Source organism: Salvelinus fontinalis, chromosome 19 (assembly GCF_029448725.1).
Source record: "Salvelinus fontinalis isolate EN_2023a chromosome 19, ASM2944872v1, whole genome shotgun sequence".
Taxonomy (NCBI): domain Eukaryota; kingdom Metazoa; phylum Chordata; class Actinopteri; order Salmoniformes; family Salmonidae; genus Salvelinus; species Salvelinus fontinalis.
This window is the reverse complement of record NC_074683.1, coordinates 56,008,102-56,032,120: the sequence shown is the minus strand read 5'-3', so window position 1 is coordinate 56,032,120 and position 24,019 is coordinate 56,008,102. Positions and strand designations below refer to the sequence as shown.

Genomic DNA, 24,019 nt, shown 5'->3' with positions numbered 1-24,019 from the left:
GCAAGCTAGGGTTGCGTTCTAATGTGGGGCTCTGGGTGCCCCCTCTCGGGCTCTCTCACACCGAGTGGAAAGTGTCAGGAGAGCCCCCGACTTGCGGCAGGCACCCCTCAGTGGATTCCGAGTGGGCTAGGGGTATGCTACTTCCGCTCTCGTCTTCCGATTCCAACCCCGTTCCTTCTTTTCTATAGAAGTCCCTGAGGACATCCAGTGAGTACAGAAGGGCCCTTCTACTAAACAGTTTCGCCACTCTCTTACTCCTCTCGCCACTTATACCCAAGGCATGCAACAGTCTGTTGTTGTTAACCGGCCACTTGCCTCGGGCACCCAGTGGGAAGCCAAAAACTTTTGCCTTCCTCACTTTCAGCGCTCTCATTACGTACGGAACGGTCGGAGTATACCGTGCGACTTTTTTCGCAGTCGCAGCCATCATCGTATCATAGGCCATTTCATATCTCACTGTCACATCCACCACCAAAGCGCTATCATTTTTCACGAACACCAGATCTGGGCGCCGCAGTGCCCCGGCCCTGGTCCTGCAGCACATTTCTCTGATGACCTTCCATCCAGCGCTTTCGGCTTCATCTGCTAACAAGTCGCACAGTTTATGATGTCGCCTGATGCGACTATCCTTCACTGCCGGGCATTGCCCTAGAATGTGAGAGCAGGACTCCGTAGCTGACAGGCAAAGGCGGCAGATTTTCGGTAAATCTCCCCTTCCCCTAGACAAGGCCTCGCGAGTTGGGTATACGTTGGCTCTTAGCTGGAGACCTGCAATATAGTGGCGCTCTCTAGATCCTAGAGTTTCAGGATTTGCCAGCCAGTGATTGCTGTTTTTGTCCCTGCCAAAAGCCTGCACCCCAATTCCTTGCGATGTCAGGTTCTGCCATTTCAGGAACTCCCCCTCTCTCCACTTCGGCGCGACTGGGTTTGCAGGCTTCACCGAGTCGGCGGGGTCTGTACCATGTAGAGGTCCCTCAACCCTCTCATCGAGGGGAGGTAGACTTATTTCATCCCCGCCGGCTCTCAGCCACATCCCAAGATACGTTTCCGGTTCCACAGTCTCGCGGGTAACTAACCGTGTAATAGCATCTTCCGAATGCCATAAGCGGTAGACCCTCCTGGCTTGGGTTGATGGGATTTGATGGGCCATCTTTACTAGGCCAAGACCACCATCCTGACATCTCGAGTAAAGTAGCCCATCACAGGTACACCTCGGGAGATGTAACCAAGCCTTCACTGCGCTCCTGATCAAACCATCAAGAACACTCAGGACTCCCTGCCCCAGCCCACCATGATCAGCCTGGTAGATCATCCTTGGGATAGCATAGGCATTCAACATCTTCACCTTCTGTGAAGGTTTCAGCGACGATCGCCCAATCGACTTAATCCAGTTACGGAGTCGTTCGACAGGTTTTGGCTCCATAATGCCATACCACGGGCTCACCCTTAGACCCAGGTACGCGACCGACTCCTCCGGCCCGACCATGTGTAGTTCTTCCCCACACATTATCCAAGGCTCACAAAGGTTAATCTTCCGCACCCCCTGGATCCCCTGCGCCAGGAACCCGTGGCACTTTTTGGGCTGAATCCTCAGCTCAGTCAGTCGACAAAATTCTTCCAGAATTTTGATGTTTCGCGCCATGCCGTCCCAAGAACTACTGACCAAGACCAAATCATCGGCGAACGCTAGTGCCGTGATCTGCTTGTCCTCCATCTTGTATCCAATGCCGCGGCGTTCGAGGGTGTCAATCATAGGGTCAATCGCCAAATTGAACAACAGCGGAGACATCGGGTCTCCCTGTTTGACACCTACCCTCACTTCAATGGGAGGTGACCCCTCTCCATTGGTTTTGATTGTGGTCGTAACATCGGTGTACGAATCCTTCACGATTCTGATGATATGTTCGTCGAGCCCTCTCCACCTGAGCGCCTCCAAGATGTGCGAGTGGCTCACTGAGTCAAACGCACGCGCAAAATCCACCAACACCACGGCTAACATCTCGCCCTTGGCCCTGCTTTTCCCGATTAGACCTCCCAAGATCATCAGGTTTTCCGAACACCCAAGTGAGGAAATAAATCCCCTCTGTCGCGGGCTAATGGGACACGCCCGCGCCAGCCTGTGCGTCAGAATGCGAGAGTATAGCCTCAACACCACCGACCCGATAGTGAGCGGTCTCCACCCAGCCATCTGAGTGAGCAACATCGGGTCATCGGTCTTGGGTATCAAAGCAGTTCTACACTTCTTGAATGGCCCAGGCAGGGTGCCCGTCGTCAACCACACAGAAAATGTCACCGCCAGTTTCGCACCAGTGGGGTCCCACTCTACCAACTTCTTTTTCGTTATACCATCCGGCCCTGCTGCGGTTCCGTTCCTGATTGCCCCAAGGTTTTCTTTTACTTCCGCAGCTGAGATCAGTGATCGGAATACACCGCTGTCCGCATTCCCCCTCGCACAAAATTGTCCAAGTCCATGATACTCTTCAGGCGCCTCCCACCGACTCCTGAATGCCGTAGCAATCTCAGGTGACGGGGAGGTCGCCTCGCCTCTCCTATTACCATCTAGAATAAGTTTTGCGAGCCTGGGTCTGTTGTTCTTGTATAGATTTTGTCTATTTCCATACCCCGCTGGTCTCACAAACTTTTGTCTTTCATTTGGTAATCTTGACTTGCTCTCTCTTGACGGGTTTAGCCGACCTTGGGACTCCGATCCCCTCCCCAGTAGCCGTTGCAATTCCAGGGCCGACGTATTGAGCAAGCTAGAGTCTTGCTCGACCCCCCTTAGGGACAATGTGACTTTACCAATCTTCACACCATCTTTGGTAGCACCCCCATTCATCTTGCCGCGGAGAATCCCGCGGATAGTGTCAGGGGATGTTGATGGCGTACCCGGTTTGGACAGCCAAATGATAAGATTGCTCTCATCATCAGCCTCCTTGGTTTTATCACCCGTTATCCTCTCAAGTCTCATTCTACGTCTTTTCTCCCTCACCTGTTCAGCGGATTTTTCACTTCCCAAGCAATCCGCGATTAGCTTGTTAATGTTTTTCCTCCCAACCAGCTCCTTGCTCAACCTCTCCACCTCTCTTGACTCTCCTTCGCTCCACCTTCCTTTTGCACTTTTCTTTCCCGTCACTTTTGCTGTCCTCTCCCCCTCTTTCTTCCTACAATATAGAGCGACGTGTTTGTGTCTTTCGTGTTGTGTCAGCCCCATAGCCGTTGTGAATCTTTCCAGACATTGACCACACACGTGGTCGCTGTCTGATTCCATCCGGGTCTCTGCCTTCCCCCTACACTTAGGGGTATGGCAGGAGATGGAGTGGCTATTCTCGCTTGACTTACCGCACCCTCGACACACAAAGATCACCAGGACCGCTGAATGAAACACCGCATAGTGCTTCACCGCACTCCCAACGGTCCTGAGTCGCTTTTTACATTTCCCACATTCTAAGTCTTGGACGGGGAGAGATACCAGCAGGGTACTTTGTGCATCCTTCCTTGTTGAGTAGCTGGTTGGGACATTTTTTACCGCTAGAACTGGTTGTGGTGGCTGCACGACACTACCATCCCCATCCTTTGATCCTGGGGTGGGTGTCTTTGGTTTGCCGACACACTGAGGGGCCACCGTTCCCACGTCTGCTCTCGCCTTCGGTTCATCAGGCAGATCTGGGTCCGAGGCATGAGATTTATCCTGAGAGGATATGTTTTCGCAAATTACTAATTTGCGAGGAGGAGACTCCTCCCCCTCAGGTCCGGAAATCCTCGACCTGCTACGTTTCCAGCAACGCTTGGATCCGTAGTTACCCTTTACACTCTCGCGTTTATCTCACTACATTCTCTCTCTTCACCGTTCTCTTTCTAATCGCTCACCAAGCTTAGCTTCTACCACACATGTCCTTGGCGTAACATGTGCGTGTTCGTCTTTGTTAACCCAGTTCGAACCATCTGGGGTGAGATAGGCATCGAAACATATCCCTGGTGATCAAGTGGCTAGGATTCTGTCGAGCAACCACCTGTCTTCCTTCAATTCCTTCAACTCTCCCGCACCTCGTGGCACGAGCATATTGGAACTTCGCCAGGACAGGCCCAGAAGGTCTGGGGGGCCCTACCAACAGTAGTTGATGATGATTGACCAGACCCTGCAGATGGAAACAGTAGTTGAAGATGATTGACAAGCCCCTGCAGATGGAAACAGTAGTTGAAGATGATTGACCAGACCCTACAGATGGAAACAGTAGTTGAAGATGATTGACCAGACCTGGTAGATGGAAACAGTAGTTGAAGATGATTGACCAGACCCTGCAGATGGAAACAGTAGTTGGTGATGATTGACCAGACCCTGCAGATGGAAACAGTAGTTGAAGATGATTGACCAGACACTGCAGATGGAAACAGTAGTTGAAGATGATTGACCAGACCCTGCAGATGGAAACAGTAGTTGAAGATGATTGACCAGACCCTGCAGATGGAAACAGTAGTTGAAGATGATGATTGGCCAGACCCTGCAGATGGAAACAGTAGTTGAAGATGATTGACCAGACCCTGCAGATGGAAACAGTAGTTGAAGATGATTGACCAGACCCTGCAGATGGAAACAATAGTTGGTGATGATTGACCAGACCCTGCAGATGGAAACAGTAGTTGGTGATGATTGACCAGACCCTGCAGATGGAAACAGTAGTTGAAGATGATTGGCCAGACCCTGCAGATGGATACAGTAGTTGAAGATGATAATTGGCCAGACCCTGCAGATGGAAACAGTAGTTGAAGATGATTGACCAGACCCTGCAGATGGAAACAGTAGTTGAAGATGATTGACCAGACACTGCAGATGGAAACAGTAGTTGAAGATGATTGACCAGACCCTGCAGATGGAAACAGTAGTTGAAGATGATTGACCAGACCCTGCAGATGGAAACAGTAGTTGAAGATGATGATTGGCCAGACCCTGCAGATGGAAACAGTAGTTGAAGATGATTGACCAGACCCTGCAGATGGAAACAGTAGTTGAAGATGATTGACCAGACCCTGCAGATGGAAACAATAGTTGGTGATGATTGACCAGACCCTGCAGATGGAAACAGTAGTTGGTGATGATTGACCAGACCCTGCAGATGGAAACAGTAGTTGAAGATGATTGGCCAGACCCTGCAGATGGATACAGTAGTTGAAGATGATAATTGGCCAGACCCTGCAGATGGAAACAGTAGTTGAAGATGATTGACCAGACCCTGCAGATGGATACAGTAGATGATGATGATTGGCCAGACCCTGCAGATGGAAAAAGCCTTATAAGCTCTGCATGGATTGCCATATATCCTTGCTGTTATTCTCAATCTCTTTTCAAGTGAAGGGGGAAATGCAGTTTAAATATTTTGTTTAATCTAATTCATCTGGTTAAGATTGTCACTATAGTCAGGGCCACCCAGATGTGCAGCGCTGGAAAAAAGCTTTTTGTCACAACTAATTCATCTGGTTCAGTCTAGTCCAGTCTCTCAGGCATCACCTAACTGAACAGCTAGGAGATCTAGACTTCAGTTTAATCATGATTTATCTGTTACACCAGACAAATCACTTTAGAAATGTTAATGTGGTTTGACTGTTTTGAGTAAAAAGCAAGAAGATAATGAATATTTAGGAGATTTTCAGAGGATGAACAATGAGGCAGATTGCCTGGGTATCCACAGGGTGTGCAGGCTTTCGTTCCAGCACTAACACCGTAACTTCTCTAATCATCAAGAACTTGATTAGTGGAATTACTAAGGTGTTAGAAACAAAGTGCATTCTCACATGTTTTGTCCAATGTTTTGTTCTCTCTGATTAAAATGTGTGTTAAGGCAGATGCATGTATCATCATAGGAATTAAAATACGCTGTAGCTTTAAAAGATCAGCCTTCTCCACAAAATAGAGTGGGAGGGGTGTCTTCTGTGCTACCGGTGTGCTGCGTTGCTTTAGTCACAAGACATTACTCCGGTGTGCTACGTTGCTTTAGTCACAAGACATTACTCCGGTGTGCTGCGTTGCTTTAGTCACAAGACATTACTCCGGTGTGCTACGTTGCTTTAGTCACAAGACATTACTCCGGTGTGCTACGTTGCTTTAGTCACAAGACATTACTCCGGTGTGCTACGTTGCTTTAGTCACAAGACATTACTCCGGTGTGCTGCGTTGCTTTAGTCACAAGACATTACTCCGGTGTGCTACGTTGCTTTAGTCACAAGACATTACTCCGGTGTGCTACGTTGCTTTAGTCACAAGACATTACTCCGGTGTGCTACGTTGCTTTAGTCACAAGACATTACTCCGGTGTGCTACGCTGCTTTAGTCTCAAGACATTACTCCGGTGTGCTGCGTTGCTTTAGTATAAACACTCGACCTACGCGTGATTCTGTAGTCGTCTTGAAAGGAAAGTGAGTTTTTACCAATTGATTTTAATGTAGCTACAATATTGTAAAATACATGCTTCAAACTGTATTTGTAGAATTCATGACAATTGGGAGTAACTTGCAAATAGATTTTGTGAACTTTGCCTTGTTTGTCTTTACCAGCCACGCTATGTTCATACAAAACTGTCTGTTGAGAAATGCAGAATGAGATCTGTGACAAGGCAGGCCGAATGCCAACCTGACAGTAGTTACAGTTGAATAAACTCACAGGCTCACTATATTCCTGCACCAACACTGCTTATGTTTACATGAGCTGACTTTGACACATTATATGTATTTATATATTCTCATCTGTGAAAGGATAGTAAGTTGTGATTGTTTTGACAGACCATTTAGCCATGTCCTGTGCTATGAGAAGTCTGGTGGAGGATGACGACAGATACCTGAAGTCCTTCCAGCTGTTCCTGGAGCGCTCCTCTGAACACAAGTGCATGCAGGACTTTATCCATGGCACCTTGCCTGACATACTAGCCAGGTAACAGTACTGACATACTAGCCAGGTAACAGTATTGACATACTAGCCAGGTAACAGTACTGACATACTAGCCAGGTAACAGTACTGACATACTAGCCAGGTAACAGTACTGACATACTAGCCAGGTAACAGTACTGACATACTAGCCAGGTAACAGTACTGACATACTAGCCAGGTAACAGTACTGACATACTAGCCAGGTAACAGTACTGACATACTAGCCAGGTAACAGTACTGACATACTAGCCAGGTAACAGTATTGACATACTAGCCAGGTAACAGTACTGACATACTAGCCAGGTAACAGTACTGACATACTAGCCAGGTAACAGTACTGACATACTAGCCAGGTAACAGTATTGACATACTAGCCAGGTAACAGTACTGACATACTAGCCAGGTAACAGTACTGACATACTAGCCAGGTAACAGTACTGACATACTAGCCAGGTAACAGTATTGACATACTAGCCAGGTAACAGTACTGACATACTAGCCAGGTAACAGTACTGACATACTAGCCAGGTAACAGTATTGACATACTAGCCAGGTAACAGTATTGACATACTAGCCAGGTAACAGTACTGACATACTAGCCAGGTAACAGTACTGACATACTAGCCAGGTAACAGTACTGACATACTAGCCAGGTAACAGTATTGACATACTAGCCAGGTAACAGTATTGACATACTAGCCCAATTATGGCTACAATTCCAAGGATACTTAACCCCATGTTAGACAGAACATCACAAGGGCATAACTTTGGATGTAATTAAGTCTATGATGATCTTACTCAGTATATGTTTCATGGTAGTACTAGTACCTTCCCTGAAAGCACAATGTCCTGCCTGTTTCTTCCCCAGCATTGGAGAGGGAAAAGCCCATCTTAATATGATGGGAGTTGGAAGTGGAGCAGGTGAGAAAGTTTAATCCTTTGTGACACCATGGTTCTATCATAGATGAACATTTGTTGAGCAAATTCAAATATTTACTCTTTGTTTAACCCTCTACAATTGTACGGGTTGAAAATGGATGATTTGGGCACTGATAAAAGCCTAAATTGGAATGCAGTGGCTGTACAGTAACATGCTATACATTTTAATTATTTAGCAGACACTTATCAAATGCAGAGCGACTTACGATTAAGTGCCTTGCTCAAGGGCACATCAACAATGTTTCACCTAGTCGGCTCAGGGATTCGAACCAGCGACCTTTTGGTTACTGTCCCAAGACTCTTAACCGTACCTAAGTTATGTCAGAGCGCTGTCTCTGCGCTTAATACTGCTGTATGGGTTTTGACTGTTTGTCGTTCTGAACTTGAGCACCTCCAGTGTCAAGAAGTTGCACCCATCCCTCCCGCTGTTTGGGAAACTTTTTGCATTTCTTGTCTGAGTGAGAGAAATGCTGTAAATGAAGAGGACTCTATGTATTTTGAAAGATGAGACTTTGAGGATTATAATAAATACCGCTTTGATGTCTTATAAGCAAGCCAAACTCAAATGGTATACAGTGTCAATGTTTATGATCACTATCTTTTTTTTATTTTTTATTTTTATAAATGTTATCCCCTTTTTCTCCCCAATTTTCGTGGTATCCAATCGCTAGTAATTACTATCTTGTCTCATCGCTACAACTCCCGTACGTGCTCGGGAGAGACGAAGGTCGAAAGCCAGTCTGAAGCACAACCCAACCAAGCCGCACTGCTTCTTAACACAGCGCGCCTCCAACCCGGAAGCCAGCCGCACCAATGTGTCGGAGGAAACACCGTGCACCCGCCCCCCTCGGTTAGCGCGCATTGCGCCTGGCCCACCACAGGAGTCGCTGGAGCGTGATGAGACAAGGATATCCCTACCGGCCAAACCCTCCCTAACCCGGACGACGCTAGGCCAATTGTGCGTCGCCCCACGGACCTCCCGGTCGCGGCCGGCTGCGACAGAGCCTGGGCGCGAACCCAGAGACTCTGGTGGCGCAGCTAGCGCTGCGATGCAGTGCTCTAGACCACTGCGCCACCCGGGAGGCCCCTATGATCACTATCTTGATGTACAGTTTACAAGATGACATGGCGTCAAACCCTGGGTTGACAGCTGTCAGGTGAACCCTTATTCTCACTATCTTGATGTACAGTTTACAAGATGACATGGCGTCAAACCCTGGGTTGACAGCTGTCAGGTGAACCCTTATTCTCACTATCTTGATGTACAGTTTACAAGATGACATGGCGTCAAACCCTGGGTTGACAGCTGTCAGGTGAACTCCGCTGAACACGCACCTGAATGCACGCGACTCCTTTCTATTCGCACCAAAATGTTTCCCTGAATTGCATTGTGAAGGCTTAACACTGTATTATTGTATTTTAGAACTTCGCTTTTCATGTTGGCAATAGAACAGGCTTTCAAATGATTCCCAGCTGACCCAGATTGTGATTTATAACGGACTGTTTTTGGATTGCGTAAACAACAATAATTGTGTAATGGTGGACATGCAGGGTTGTGTTCCAAACATAACTACAAGTGTTCTTTAGTTCCTCAACGGCAATCCTCTTCAGTTATAAAGGTACATTGACATTACTTAGGAACTGAGCACACTTTGGAGAGGTGTCCCCACTTGGAGACACTAGTTAGTCCTCTCACTAACCCCCAGTCTGGAGAGGTGTGTCCACCCAGTTAGTCCTCTCACTAACCCCCAGTCTGGAGAGGTGTGTGGCCACTTGGAGACACCAGTTAGTCCTCTCACTCAAACCCTTGTCATTGGTTGTTCTTATGTTGTACCTACCCCACATATTCTGATCATGTTACTGAATGTATCCAGAGTATTTTCAGATTCCGTCATCAACAAATGTGGCACAAAGTACATTAAATGTAAAATACATAAAATCAACAGTGTAATGTTTAGATTGAGTTTGGTGTCAGGTGAACTGTTGTCTCCTCACCTTTTAGTCTAATAAATTTCCCATAAACTCCTGTTTCCTTTCAATTGCTACCATGGTTATGCGTTTCATATTTCTTCTGTAAGAAACATTTCAATTCAGCCCTATCCATAGGCCAATTCCCACAGGTGTGAAGGGTTACCAATGTTGATACCAGGTGGAGTAATTAGCAGCCACTCATTTCAGCTAATCCTAACTGATGACAAATGCTCACTGATATCCATGATTTACTTATTGAGTAGCTGACATGATTAGTCAAGATAAAATGACATGACTTTGAAATGTCCTGTAGATCTTACGCTTTATGTTTGAAAGACAAACACTTTTTGATATTTGCTTCATATCTGATTAGGATCACATTTATTTTTTGATTGTTGCACTGTTGAACACTTGTAATCCTTCTCCATCTTGTAGACTGCTATCCAGCTGTCAGATACTCATTCACCTCAATGTCACCTTTCACAAGTCTTTCGGCAGAGTGAGTCTCTTCCTGGATTTCCAAGTAGCTAAAGAAATATGTTTCCATTACTCCTATATCATGTTTCAATGCAATCAATGAAACTATGAGGACTCTGATTTACTTTCAGTTCACGGGCTCTGAATCTGTATTTAGTAGAAAAGCCCTCATTTCTGCACAGTGTTTCTCTTCCTATAATAGGATAGAAGAGGAGGAACTTTAATGTCCCGAAGGGGGACATAGGCGGACTTAAACACACAGTACTGCTGTATACAAAAATAGACAGTGGTCATTATACACAACATAATACATACTGTACAGTCCACATTACCTGTCCTCTCCTCAGGTGAGATAGACATACCTGTAGGATTGTGTCAGCTGTTCTCAGGTGAGATAGACATACCTGTAGGATTGTGTCAGCTGTTCTCAGGTGAGATAGACATACCTGTAGGATTGTGTCAGCTGTTCTCAGGTGAGATAGACATACCTGTAGGATTGTGTCAGCTGTTCTCAGGTGAGATAGACATACCTGTAGGATTGTGTCAGCTGTTCTCAGGTGAGATAGACATACCTGTAGGATTGTGTCAGCTGTTCTCAGGTGAGATAGACATACCTGTAGGATTGTGTCAGCTGTTCTCAGGTGAGATAGACATACCTGTAGGATTGTGTCAGCTGTTCTCAGGTGAGATAGACATACCTGTAGGATTGTGTCAGCTGTTCTCAGGTGAGATAGACATACCTGTAGGATTGTGTCAGCTGTTCTCAGGTGAGATAGACATACCTGTAGGATTGTGTCAGCTGTTCTCAGGTGAGATAGACATACCTGTAGGATTGTGTCAGCTGTTCTCAGGTGAGATAGACATACCTGTAGGATTGTGTCAGCTGTTCTCAGGTGAGATAGACATACCTGTAGGATTGTGTCAGCTGTTCTCAGGTGAGATAGACATACCTGTAGGATTGTGTCAGCTGTTCTCAGGTGAGATAGACATACCTGTAGGATTGTGTCAGCTGTTCTCAGGTGAGATAGACATACCTGTAGGATTGTGTCAGCTGTTCTCAGGTGAGATAGACATACCTGTAGGATTGTGTCAGCTGTTCTCAGGTGAGATAGACATACCTGTAGGATTGTGTCAGCTGTTCTCAGGTGAGATAGACATACCTGTAGGATTGTGTCAGCTGTTCTCAGGTGAGATAGACATACCTGTAGGATTGTGTCAGCTGTTCTCAGGTGAGATAGACATACCTGTAGGATTGTGTCAGCTGTTCTCAGGTGAGATAGACATACCTGTAGGATTGTGTCAGCTGTTCTCAGGTGAGATAGACATACCTGTAGGATTGTGTCAGCTGTTCTCAGGTGAGATAGACATACCTGTAGGATTGTGTCAGCTGTTCTCAGGTGAGATAGACATACCTGTAGGATTGTGTCAGCTGTTCTCAGGTGAGATAGACATACCTGTAGGATTGTGTCAGCTGTTCTCAGGTGAGATAGACATACCTGTAGGATTGTGTCAGCTGTTCTCAGGTGAGATAGACATACCTGTAGGATTGTGTCAGCTGTTCTCAGGTGAGATAGACATACCTGTAGGATTGTGTCAGCTGTTCTCAGGTGAGATAGACATACCTGTAGGATTGTGTCAGCTGTTCTCAGGTGAGATAGACATACCTGTAGGATTGTGTCAGCTGTTCTCAGGTGAGATAGACATACCTGTAGGATTGTGTCAGCTGTTCTCAGGTGAGATAGACATACCTGTAGGATTGTGTCAGCTGTTCTCAGGTGAGATAGACATACCTGTAGGATTGTGTCAGCTGTTCTCAGGTGAGATAGACATACCTGTAGGATTGTGTCAGCTGTTCTCAGGTGAGATAGACATACCTGTAGGATTGTGTCAGCTGTTCTCAGGTGAGATAGACATACCTGTAGGATTGTGTCAGCTGTTCTCAGGTGAGATAGACATACCTGTAGGATTGTGTCAGCTGTTCTCAGGTGAGATAGACATACCTGTAGGATTGTCTCAGCTGTTCTCAGGTGAGACCTACAGTATGCGTTTCTCATTTTACAAACATCACCTGTCCTCTCCTCAGGTGAGATTGACCTTGAGATGTTCTCTCAGCTGCATCTGAAGCATCCTGCAGTAACCGTGGACAACCAGGTGGTGGAACCCAGCGCCCAGCAGCTCCACCTCTATAAAGGTATATATAATCATACTGAATTATATCTAAGGGTATATATGATCATACTGAATTATCTCTAAGGGTATATATAATCATACTGAATTATCTCTAAGAGTATATATGATCATACTGAATTATCTCTAAGGGTATATACGATCATACTGAATTATCTCTAAGGGTATATACGATCATACTGAATTATCTCTAAGGGTATATATGATCATACTGAATTATCTCTAAGGGTATATATAATCACACTGAATTATCTCTAAGGGTATATATAATCATACTGAATTATCTCTAAGGGTATATATAATCATACTGAATTATCTCTAAGGGTATATACGCTGAACAAAAATATAAATGCAACATACAACACCGATCCCGCAGGTGAAGAAGCCGGATGTGGAGGTCCTGGCGTGGTTACACATGGTCTGCGGTTGTGAGGCCGGTTGGGCATACTGCCAAATTCTCTAAATCGAAGTTGGTGGTGACTTATGGTAGAGAAATGAACATTAAATTCTCTGGCAACAGCTCTGGTGGACATTCCTGCAGTCAGCATGCCAATTGCACGCTCCCTCAAAACTTGAGACATCTGTGGCATTGTGTGTTGACAAAATTGGACATTTTATTGTCCCCAGCACAAGGTGCATCTGTGTCATGATCATCCTGTTTTAATCATCTTCTTGATATGCCACACCTGTCAGGTGGATGGATTATCTTGGTTACGGAGAAATGCTCACTAACATTAATGTTAACAAATTTGTGCACAAAATTGGAGAGAAATAAGCTTTTTGTGAGTATGGAACATTTTTGGGATTTTTTATTTCAGCTCATGAAACATAGGATCAACACTTTACATGTTGCATTTATATTTTTGTTCAGTATGATTACATCTCTAAACGGGTATATAGTTCAGTGTGATTACAAGGGTATATAGTTCAGTGTGATTACATCTCTAAACGGGTATATAGTTCAGTGTGATTACAAGGGTATATAGTTCAGTATGATTACATCTCTAAACGGGTATATAGTTCAGTGTGATTACAAGGGTATATAGTTCAGTGTGATTACAAGGGTATATAGTTCAGTGTGATTACATCTCTAAACGGGTATATAGTTCAGTGTGATTACAAGGGTATATAGTTCAGTATGATTACATCTCTAAACGGGTATATAGTTCAGTGTGATTACAAGGGTATATAGTTCAGTGTGATTACAAGGGTATATAGTTCAGTGTGATTACAAGGGTATATAGTTCAGTGTGATTACAAGGGTATATAGTTCAGTGTGATTACATCTCTATATGGGTATATAGTTCAGTGTGATTACAAGGGTATATAGTTCAGTGTGATTACATCTCTATATGGGTATATAGTTCAGTGTGATTACAAGGGTATATAGTTCAGTGTGATTACAAGGGTATATAGTTCAGTGTGATTACATATCTATATGGGTATATAGTTCAGTGTGATTACAAGGGTATATAGTTCAGTGTGATTACATCTCTATACGGGTATATAGTTCAGTGTGATTACATCTCTATATGGGTATATAGTTCAGTGTGATTACATCTCTATATGGGTATATAGTTCAGTGTGATTACAAGGGTATATAGTTCAGTGTGATTACATCTCTATATGGGTATATAGTTCAGTGTGATTACAAGGGTATATAGTTCAGTGTGATTACAAGGGTATATAGTTCAGTGTGATTACATCTCTATATGGGTATATAGTTCAGTGTGATTACAAGGGTATATAGTTCAGTGTGATTACATCTCTATATGGGTATATAGTTCAGTGTGATTACAAGGGTATATAGTTCAGTGTGATTACAAGGGTATATAGTTCAGTGTGATTACATCTCTATATGGGTATATAGTTCAGTGTGATTACAAGGGTATATAGTTCAGTGTGATTACAAGGGTATATAGTTCAGTGTGATTACAAGGGTATATAGTTCAGTGTGATTACAAGGGTATATAGTTCAGTGTGATTACATCTCTATATGGGTATATAGTTCAGTGTGATTACAAGGGTATATAGTTCAGTGTGATTACATCTCTATATGGGTATATAGTTCAGTGTGATTACAAGGGTATATAGTTCAGTGTGATTACAAGGGTATATAGTTCAGTGTGATTACATCTCTATATGGGTATATAGTTCAGTGTGATTACAAGGGTATATAGTTCAGTGTGATTACATCTCTATACGGGTATATAGTTCAGTGTGATTACATCTCTATATGGGTATATAGTTCAGTGTGATTACATCTCTATATGGGTATATAGTTCAGTGTGATTACAAGGGTATATAGTTCAGTGTGATTACATCTCTATATGGGTATATAGTTCAGTGTGATTACAAGGGTATATAGTTCAGTGTGATTACAAGGGTATATAGTTCAGTGTGATTACATCTCTATATGGGTATATAGTTCAGTGTGATTACAAGGGTATATAGTTCAGTGTGATTACATCTCTATATGGGTATATAGTTCAGTGTGATTACAAGGGTATATAGTTCAGTGTGATTACAAGGGTATATAGTTCAGTGTGATTACATCTCTATACGGGTATATAGTTCAGTGTGATTACAAGGGTATATAGTTCAGTGTGATTACAAGGGTATATAGTTCAGTGTGATTACAAGGGTATATAGTTCAGTGTGAATACAAGGGTATATAGTTCAGTGTGATTACATCTCTATATGGGTATATAGTTCAGTGTGATTACAAGGGTATATAGTTAAGTGTGATTACAAGGGTATATAGTTTAGTGTGATTACAAGGGTATATAGTTCAGTGTGATTACATCTCTATATGGGTATATAGTTCAGTGTGATTACAAGGGTATATAGTTCAGTGTGATTACAAGGGTATATAGTTCAGTGTGATTACAAGGGTATATAGTTCAGTGTGAATACAAGGGTATATAGTTCAGTGTGATTACATCTCTATATGGGTATATAGTTCAGTGTGATTACAAGGGTATATAGTTCAGTGTGATTACAAGGGTATATAGTTTAGTGTGATTACAAGGGTATATAGTTCAGTGTGATTACATATCTATATGGGTATATAGTTCAGTGTGATTACAAGGGTATATAGTTCAGTGTGATTACAAGGGTATATAGTTTAGTGTGATTACAAGGGTATATAGTTCAGTGTGATTACATCTCTATATGGGTATATAGTTCAGTGTGATTACAAGGGTATATAGTTCAGTGTGATTACAAGGGTATATAGTTCAGTGTGATTACATCTCTATATGGGTATATAGTTCAGTGTGATTACAAGGGTATATAGTTCAGTGTGATTACAAGGGTATATAGTTCAGTGTGATTACATCTCTATATGGGTATATAGTTCAGTGTGATTACAAGGGTATATAGTTCAGTGTGATTACAAGGGTATATAGTTCAGTGTGATTACATATCTATATGGGTATATAGTTCAGTGTGATTACAAGGGTATATAGTTCAGTGTGATTACATCTCTATATGGGTATATAGTTCAGTGTGATTACATCTCTATACGGGTATATAGTTCAGTGTGATTACATCTCTATATGGGTATATAGTTCAGTGTGATTACATCTCTATATGGGTATATAGTTCAGTGTGATTACAAGGGTATATAGTTCAGTGTGATTACAAGGGTATATAGTTCAGTGTGATTACATATCTATATGGGTATATAGTTCAGTGTGATTACAAGGGTATATAGTTCAGTGTGATTACATCTCTATACGGGTATATAGTTCAGTGTGATTACAAGGGTATATAGTTCAGTGTGATTACAAGGGTATATAGTTCAGTGTGATTACAAGGGTATATAGTTCAGTGTGATTACAAGGGTATATAGTTCAGCGTGATTACAAGGGTATATAGTTCAGTGTGATTACATCTCTATATGGGTATATAGTTCAGTGTGATTACATCTCTATATGGGTATATAGTTCAGTGTGATTACACCTCTATACGGGTATATAGTTCAGTGTGATTACATATCTATATGGGTATATAGTTCAGTGTGATTACAAGGGTATATAGTTCAGTGTGATTACAAGGGTATATAGTTCAGTGTGATTACAAGGGTATATAGTTCAGTGTGATTACAAGGATATATAGTTCAGCGTGATTACAAGGGTATATAGTTCCGTGTGATTACATCTCTATATGGGTATATAGTTCAGTGTGATTACAAGGGTATATAGTTCAGTGTGATTACATATCTATATGGGTATATAGTTCAGTGTGATTACATATCTATATGGGTATATAGTTCAGTGTGATTACATCTCTATATGGGTATATAGTTCAGTGTGATTACAAGGGTATATAGTTCAGTGTGATTACAAGGGTATATAGTTCAGTGTGATTACAAGGGTATATAGTTCAGTGTGATTACATCTCTATATGGGTATATAGTTCAGTGTGATTACAAGGATATATAGTTCAGTGGGATTTCATCTCTATACGGGTATATAGTTCAGTATGATTAGCTCTGTAATTCATATGACTGTACTGTTACTTCATATATCTTTATCTTGTGTAGTGTTGGTGTCCCAGAAACCAAACCTGGACTACATTAAATTCACTTGGAACAAGATGACGGCCACTGAGTTTGAGAAGCACTGGAGAGAGAACCATTTGACCAAGAAGATGGACTTCATTCACATGATACAGGTAAAACTACACAGATGGAGTTACGGTTGAAGTTTACATACACTTAGGTTGGAGTCATTAAAACTCGTTTTTCAACCACTCCACACATTTCTTGTTAACAAACTATAGTTTTGGCAAGTCGATTAGGGTATCTACTTTGTGCATGCTGTGGATGTATTTAAAGGCCTACCTTCAAACTCAGTGGCTCTTTGCCTGGCATCATAGGAAAATCAAAAGAAATCAGCCAAGACCTCAGAAAAGAAATTGTAGACCTCCACAAGTCTGGTTCATCCTTGGGAGCAATTTCCAAACGCCTGAAGGTACCACGTTCATCTGTACAAACAATAGTACGCAAGTATAAACACCATGGGACCACGCAGCCGTCATACCGCTCAGGAAGGAGACGCATTCTGTCTCCTGGAGATGAACATACTTTGGTGCGAAAAGTGCAAATCAATCCTAGAACAACAGCAAAGGACCTTGTGAAGATGCTGGAGGAAACGGGTACAAAAGTATCTATATCCACAGTAAAACAAGTCATATATTGACATAATCTGAAAGGCCGCTCAGCAAGCAAGAAGCCACTGCTCCAAAACCGCCATAAAAAAGCCAGACTACGGTTTGCAACTGCACATGATCGTACTTTTTGGAGAAATGTCCTCTAGACTGATGAAACAAAAATAGAACTGTTTGGGCATAATGACCATTATGTTTGGAGTAAAAAGGGGGAGGCGTGCAAGCCGAAGAACACCGGCAGCATCATGTTGTGGGGGTGCTTTGCTGCAGGAGGGACTTGCGCACATCACAAAATAGATGGCATCATGAAGAATGAAACTTGTGGGAATATTGAAGCAACATCTCAAGACATCAGTCAGGAAGTTAAAGCTTGGTCGCAAATGGGTCTTCCAAATTGACAATGACTCAAAGCATACTTCCAAAGTTGTGGCAAAATGAAAAAGGACAACAAAGTCAAGGTATTGGAGTGGCCATCAAAGCCATGACATCAATCCCATAGAAAATTTGTTGGCAGAACTGAAAAAGTGTGTGCGAGCAAGGAGGCCTACGAACCTGACTCAGTTACACCGGCTCTGTCAGGAGGAATGGGCCAAAATTCACCCAACTTATTGTGGGAAGCTTGTGGAAGGCTACCCGAAACGTTTGACCCAAGTTAAACTATTTAAAGGCAATGCTACCAAATACTAATTGAGTGTATGTAAAATTCTGACCCACTGGGAATGTTATGAAAGAAAAAAAATCTGAAATAAATCATTCTCTCTACTATTATTCTGACATTTCACATTATTAAAATAAACTGGTGATCCTAACTGACCTAAAACAGGGATTTTTTACTAGGATTAAAAGTCAGAAATTGTGAAACTGAGTTTAAATGTATTTGGCTAAGGTGTATGTAAACTTCCGACTTCAACTGTTTATAGGGGATAGTGTGTATACTACAATATGTGCCATACATTGCTACACTGAACAAAAATATAAACACAACATGTAAAGTGTTGGTCCCATGTTTCATGAGCTGAAATTAAAGATCCCAGAAATGTTCCATAAGCACAAAAAGCTTATTGCTCTCAAAGTTTGTTTACATCTAGCTCTGCCCCACCTGCCTTGAATGACAGGCCGCCACTGATCATTACACAGGTGCACCTTGTGCTGGGGACAATAAAAGGCCATTCTAAAATGTGCACTTTTGTCACACAACACAATGCCACAGATGTTTTGAGGGAGTGTGCAATTGGCACGCCGACTGCAGGATTGTCCACCAGAGCTGAATGTTAATTTCTCTACCATAAGCCATTTGGTAGAGACGCCTCCAGCGTCATTTTATAGAATTTGGCAGTATGTACAACCGGCCTCACGACCGCAGACAACGTATAACAATACCAGCCCAGGACCGCCACATCCGGCTTCTTCACCGGCGGGATCGTCGTAGACCAGCCACCCGGACAGCTGATGAAAACTGTGGATTTACACAACCAAAGAAATTCTACACAAACCGTCCAGCTTATCTGCGTGCTCGTCGTCCTCTCCAGGGTCTTGACCTGACTATAGTTTGGCGTCGTAACTGACTTCAGTGGGCAAATGCTCACCTTCGATGTCAACTGACACGCTGTTTTGAACAGTGTCCCTTGCTTGGCGGTGGGGTTATGGTATGTGCAGGCATAAGCTACGGACAACGAACACAATTGCATTTTATCGATGGCAATTTGAATGCACAGAGATACCGTGACGAGATCCCGAGGGCCATTGTCGTGCCATTCATCCACCGCCATCACCTCATGTTTCAGCATGATAATACACGGCCCCATGTCACAAGGATCTGTACACAATTTCTAGAAGCTGAAAATGTTTTTCCATGGCCTGCATACTCACCCATTGAGCATGTTTGGGATGCTCTGCATCCACGTGTACGAAAGCATGTTCCAGTTCCCGCCAATATCCAGCAACTTCACACAGCCATTGAAGAGGAGTGGGGCAACATTCAACAGACCACAATCAACAGCCTGATCAGCTCCATGCGAAGGAGATGTGTCGCGCTGCATGAGGTGGTCACACCGAATAATGACTGGTTTTCTGATCCACACCCTTACCTTTATTTTAAGGTACTGTATCTGTGACCAACAGATGCATATCTCTATTCCCAGTCATGTGAAATCCATAGATTAGGGTCTAATTTATTTATTTCAATTGACTAATTTCCTCATGAACGGTAACTCAGTAAACTGTTTGAAATTGTTGCATATTGCGTTTTTATATTTTTGTGGAATATATTTATTTCAGCATATTCAGTCTTATATCACAATAATATGAGAGTTCCCCTGTACTCCATCCAGATGTTGTATTACGTGAAGGATCCAGGTGCTACAGTCACATTCTACCAGAGCCTCCTGGACAGGAATGGAAAACTACTTGTAATTCTGGTGTCTGGTGAGTCAGTTGAGTTCATGTACAGTCAAACGTTTGGACACACCTACTCATTCAAGGGGTTTTTCTTTATGTTTACTATTTTCTACATTGTAGAATAATAGTGAAGACATCAAAACTATGAAATAACACATGGAATCATGTAGTAACCAAAAAAGTGTTAAACAAATCAAAATATATTTTATATTTGAGATTCTTCGAAGAAGCCTCCCTTTGCCTTGATGACAGCTTTGCACGCTCTTGGCATTCTCTCACCTGGAATGCATTTCACGTGTACAAACATGCGTTTCGTACACGTGGATCCTGACCAACCCTTGTTAAAAGTTAATTTGTGGAATTTATTTTCCTTCTTAATGCATTTGTGCCTATCAGTTGTGTTGTGACAAGGGGTTGTATACAGAAGACAGCCCTATATAGTAAAATATCAAGTCCATATTATGGCAAGAACAGCTCAAATAAGCAAAGAGAAACAACAGTCCATCATTACTTTAAGACATGAAGGTCAGTCAATCCGGAAAATTTCATGAACTTTGAAAGTTCAAGTGTAATTGCAAAAATCATCAAGCGCTATGATGAAACTGGCTCTAATGAGGACAACCACAGGAAAGGAAGACCCAGAGTTACCTCTGCTGCAGAGGATCAATTCATTAGAGTTAACTGCACCTCAGATTGCAGCCCAAACAAATAAGAAAAATCTAATTTTATTTGTCACATGGACAATGACCCAACACACCTCCAGGCTGTGTAAGGGCTATTTGACCAAGAAGGAGAGTGATGGAGTGCTACATCAGATGACTTGGCCTCCACAATCACCCAAAATGTTTGACTGGTGCTGTATATGTACAACATTGGATCTGTAGTGTTACCAGACTCCATGCCAGAGCTCTGTTATACTGTTATACTTAGGTGGTTAACGTAGAATTACATATTACAACTAATTAATAATGAGTTACTATTAGAACTAAGTCATTGAATAGCATATATGTGGTGGTTACACTGGGGTTCTGTTACTATGGGAGGTTATAATGTGTATCATGTCTGTAGATGAGAGTGGCTGGGGAAAGCTGTGGAGGACATTCAGGACCCAGCTGTGTAACACAGAGATCAGTCAGTGTGTGACTACAGGTGATATTAAAGCCTACCTGGACTCGAAGACAACGAGTTACCAGAGCTACAAGCTGCCATCTCAGATGGACATCACAGAGTGTTTCACTGAGGGGGACCAGAGAGGAGAACTGCTTCTAGACTTCCTGACTGAGGTGTTAGACTTCAGCTCCACTGCTCCTCCTGAGCTGAAGAGAGGAGTTCTTGACCTGCTGATGACCCCAGACTGTAGCAAGGAGGTGGATGGGAGGGTCATCTTCAATAACACTCTGGAGGTGCTGGTGGTTGACCCTCTACAGTAACACAGGAATAGATCTCAAAATGCTGTAGCAACAATGTGTATCACTGATAAACACTGAGTGAACAAAACATTAGGAACACTTTCTCTTTCCATGACAGACTGACCAGGTGGAAGCTATGATCCCTTATTGATGTTACTTGTTAAATCCACTTCAATCAGTGTAGATGAAGGGGGGAGACAAGTTAAAGAAGGATTTTTAAGCCTTGAGACAATTGAGAAATGTATGTGTGCCATTCAGAGGGTGAACGTGCAAGACAAAAGATTTAAGTGCTTTTGAACAGGGAATGGTAGTAGGTACCAGGTACACCGGTTCGTGTAAAGAACTGCAATGCTGATGGGTTATTCACGTGTATCAAGAATGGTCCACCACCCAAATGACATCCAGCCAACTGCAGGAAGCATTGGAGTCAACATGGGCCAGCATCCCTGTGGAACGCTTCGACACCTTGTAGAGTCTGTGCCCCGATAAATTGAGGCTGTTCTATGGGGGTGCAACTAATTATTAGGAAGGTGTTCCTAATGTTTGGTATACTCAGTGTATGCATGGAAGGCTTGTTGTGGTATTCATATGATTACCTGATTCCCGTCTGCCCACCAAGATCCCACACCTGGAACTTCAGGTTCTTGTACATCACTGTCTCCATGTTGAAGCCGATCGCTGTACAACACAATGACTTTTGCTTCAAAAAACAGAGCACTCAAAACATGAGCACAATGGCAGCTCTTCCTTTGAAGAACTCCAGGCATCAAGAGGGCAGATAACCCAAAAACACGGGTGGAACTAAAAAATTGAGCCAGGATTTCTGGAGGGACTACTTTTACATGCGCACCTGGCAGATAAGCATGGGTAATTTAATGTTTGGGCATAGCTTTGCTTGGGTCCTCAACATACAAACAGCTCATTGTTCAACCCTAAAGACGCAACTGGTATGTAATGTTTGGAATGATTTATTATGTTGCATCCAGTGCTTAGCACAATTTACATGTTTAACTCTGGTAGGAGTGGTGACTTCTTTGTTGTGGATATTCTCTGACTGCAGAAGTAATTGCTAGAAGTGCTAGATTAAATTGTTTAAACGTTTACTTTATTCAAAGCCATGCTTTGTTGCTGTGTCATGCATTGTTTAGTGTAAAATAATGCATGTTTATTCTCTGTTTAATGTTATCAACCTATTGCTATTGCTATTCCCATTCCCTATTCCTTATTCCTCTGTCATTCAACTACTCTATTCAACAAGTCAACTGTTTCAACATATTCAACAAATGGCATCAAAATCATAATAAAACACTGGAAAGGAATTGAGTTGTCCCTTTGCATCCTTCACGGGTTGAGCAAGCCGTTTTCAAGTTTGGGCAGAGCTGAAATAATTATAACATCTAGACAACTTGACAATGACAGAGATGAAACACCTTAAACACACGTCGAAGAAAGACGTTGTCTACAAACGTGTGGAAAGACCATTTATTATTCGGGGGGGCAACTCAATATTAGGAAAATGTTCCTAACGTTTGGTATAATCAGTGTATAAAGTCAGTATTTCATCAATCACAAATAATGTTTGTCATGTGAAAACAATTTGTTTTACCTCACTTTAACAACACATCAGAACCTAAAACATGATACACAGTTGCTTTCAGGGGCGCTACTTTAGTTTTAGAAGTGGGAGGGACATAACATGGCAGGGTGTCCTCCCCCAGAATTATTTTGGGCTTGTAAAGTGAATTTCCTGCATTTCTGCACAAGCCGATATGACGCAAGGCCCTTCTAGCCATCTCTATTTAGTACAACAAAAAGTAAGCAAAAATGCCCACAGTCATCAAGCTGGATAAGAGATAATTGTTAAATATGTTTAAGTGATTGATAAGACTGAATTAGATGAAAGGTAATTTGATAATCAATAGTGTGTTGCACCTTTAACCAATAGCCTAACAAATGAACAATACTTTTAAATAAATTAAGTACAAATATTTTTGATTATTAAGACATCTATATCAAATTTCAGGCAGACCGACCAACCCATGCACGACCAGCCCCCCCCCCCAAGTCTAGTCAATAACTCAACTCACCCTGACCCCCCCCAAGTCTAGTCAATACCTCAACTCTTTCCCCGACCCCCAAAGTCTAGTCAATACCTCAACTCTTTCCCCGACCCCCCCCAGTCTAGTCAATACCTCAACTCTTTCCCCGACCCCCACCAGTCTAGTCAATACCTCAACTCTTTCCCCGACCCCCCCAGTCTAGTCAATACCTCAACTCTTTCCCCGACCCCCACCAGTCTAGTCAATACCTCAACTCTCTCCCTGCCCCCCCCCCAGTCTAGTCAATACCTCAACTCACCCTGACCCCACCAGTCTAGTCAATACCTCAACTCTCACCCTGACCCCCCCCCAGTCTAGTCAATACCTCAACTCTCTCCCTGATCCCCCCCCCCCCATCAGTCTAGTCAATACCTCAACTCACCCTGACCCCACCAGTCTAGTCAATATCTCAACTGACACTGACCCCCCCCCCCCCCCCCCCCCCCCCA

The 24,019-nt window shown here is 43.0% G+C and overlaps 1 protein-coding gene across 1 annotated transcript; it reads left to right on the top strand.

Annotated features, from left to right (window-relative positions):
* Positions 1-5,919: 5,919 nt before the first annotated feature.
* LOC129816973 (histamine N-methyltransferase-like) lies at positions 5,920-22,790 on the top strand. The gene is made up of 7 exons (XM_055871974.1): positions 5,920-6,408; positions 6,772-6,919; positions 7,785-7,837; positions 12,387-12,494; positions 17,040-17,170; positions 19,996-20,089; positions 21,131-22,790. The coding sequence occupies exons 2-7, from the start codon at positions 6,783-6,785 to the stop codon at positions 21,490-21,492; spliced, it is 885 nt and encodes a 294-aa protein (XP_055727949.1). The 5' UTR covers positions 5,920-6,408; positions 6,772-6,782; the 3' UTR covers positions 21,493-22,790.
* Positions 22,791-24,019: the final 1,229 nt, after the last annotated feature.

Bases quoted from the DNA above. Each gene is read 5' to 3' on its own strand.
- LOC129816973 (XM_055871974.1), top strand. From the start codon at position 6,783: ATGTCCTGTGCTATGAGAAGTCTGGTGGAGGATGACGACAGATACCTG. The intron at 6,920-7,784 runs GTAACAGTACTG...TTTCTTCCCCAG, and splicing joins TTGCCTGACATACTAGCCAG to CATTGGAGAGGGAAAAGCCC. The intron at 7,838-12,386 runs GTGAGAAAGTTT...TCCTCTCCTCAG, and splicing joins GGGAGTTGGAAGTGGAGCAG to GTGAGATTGACCTTGAGATG.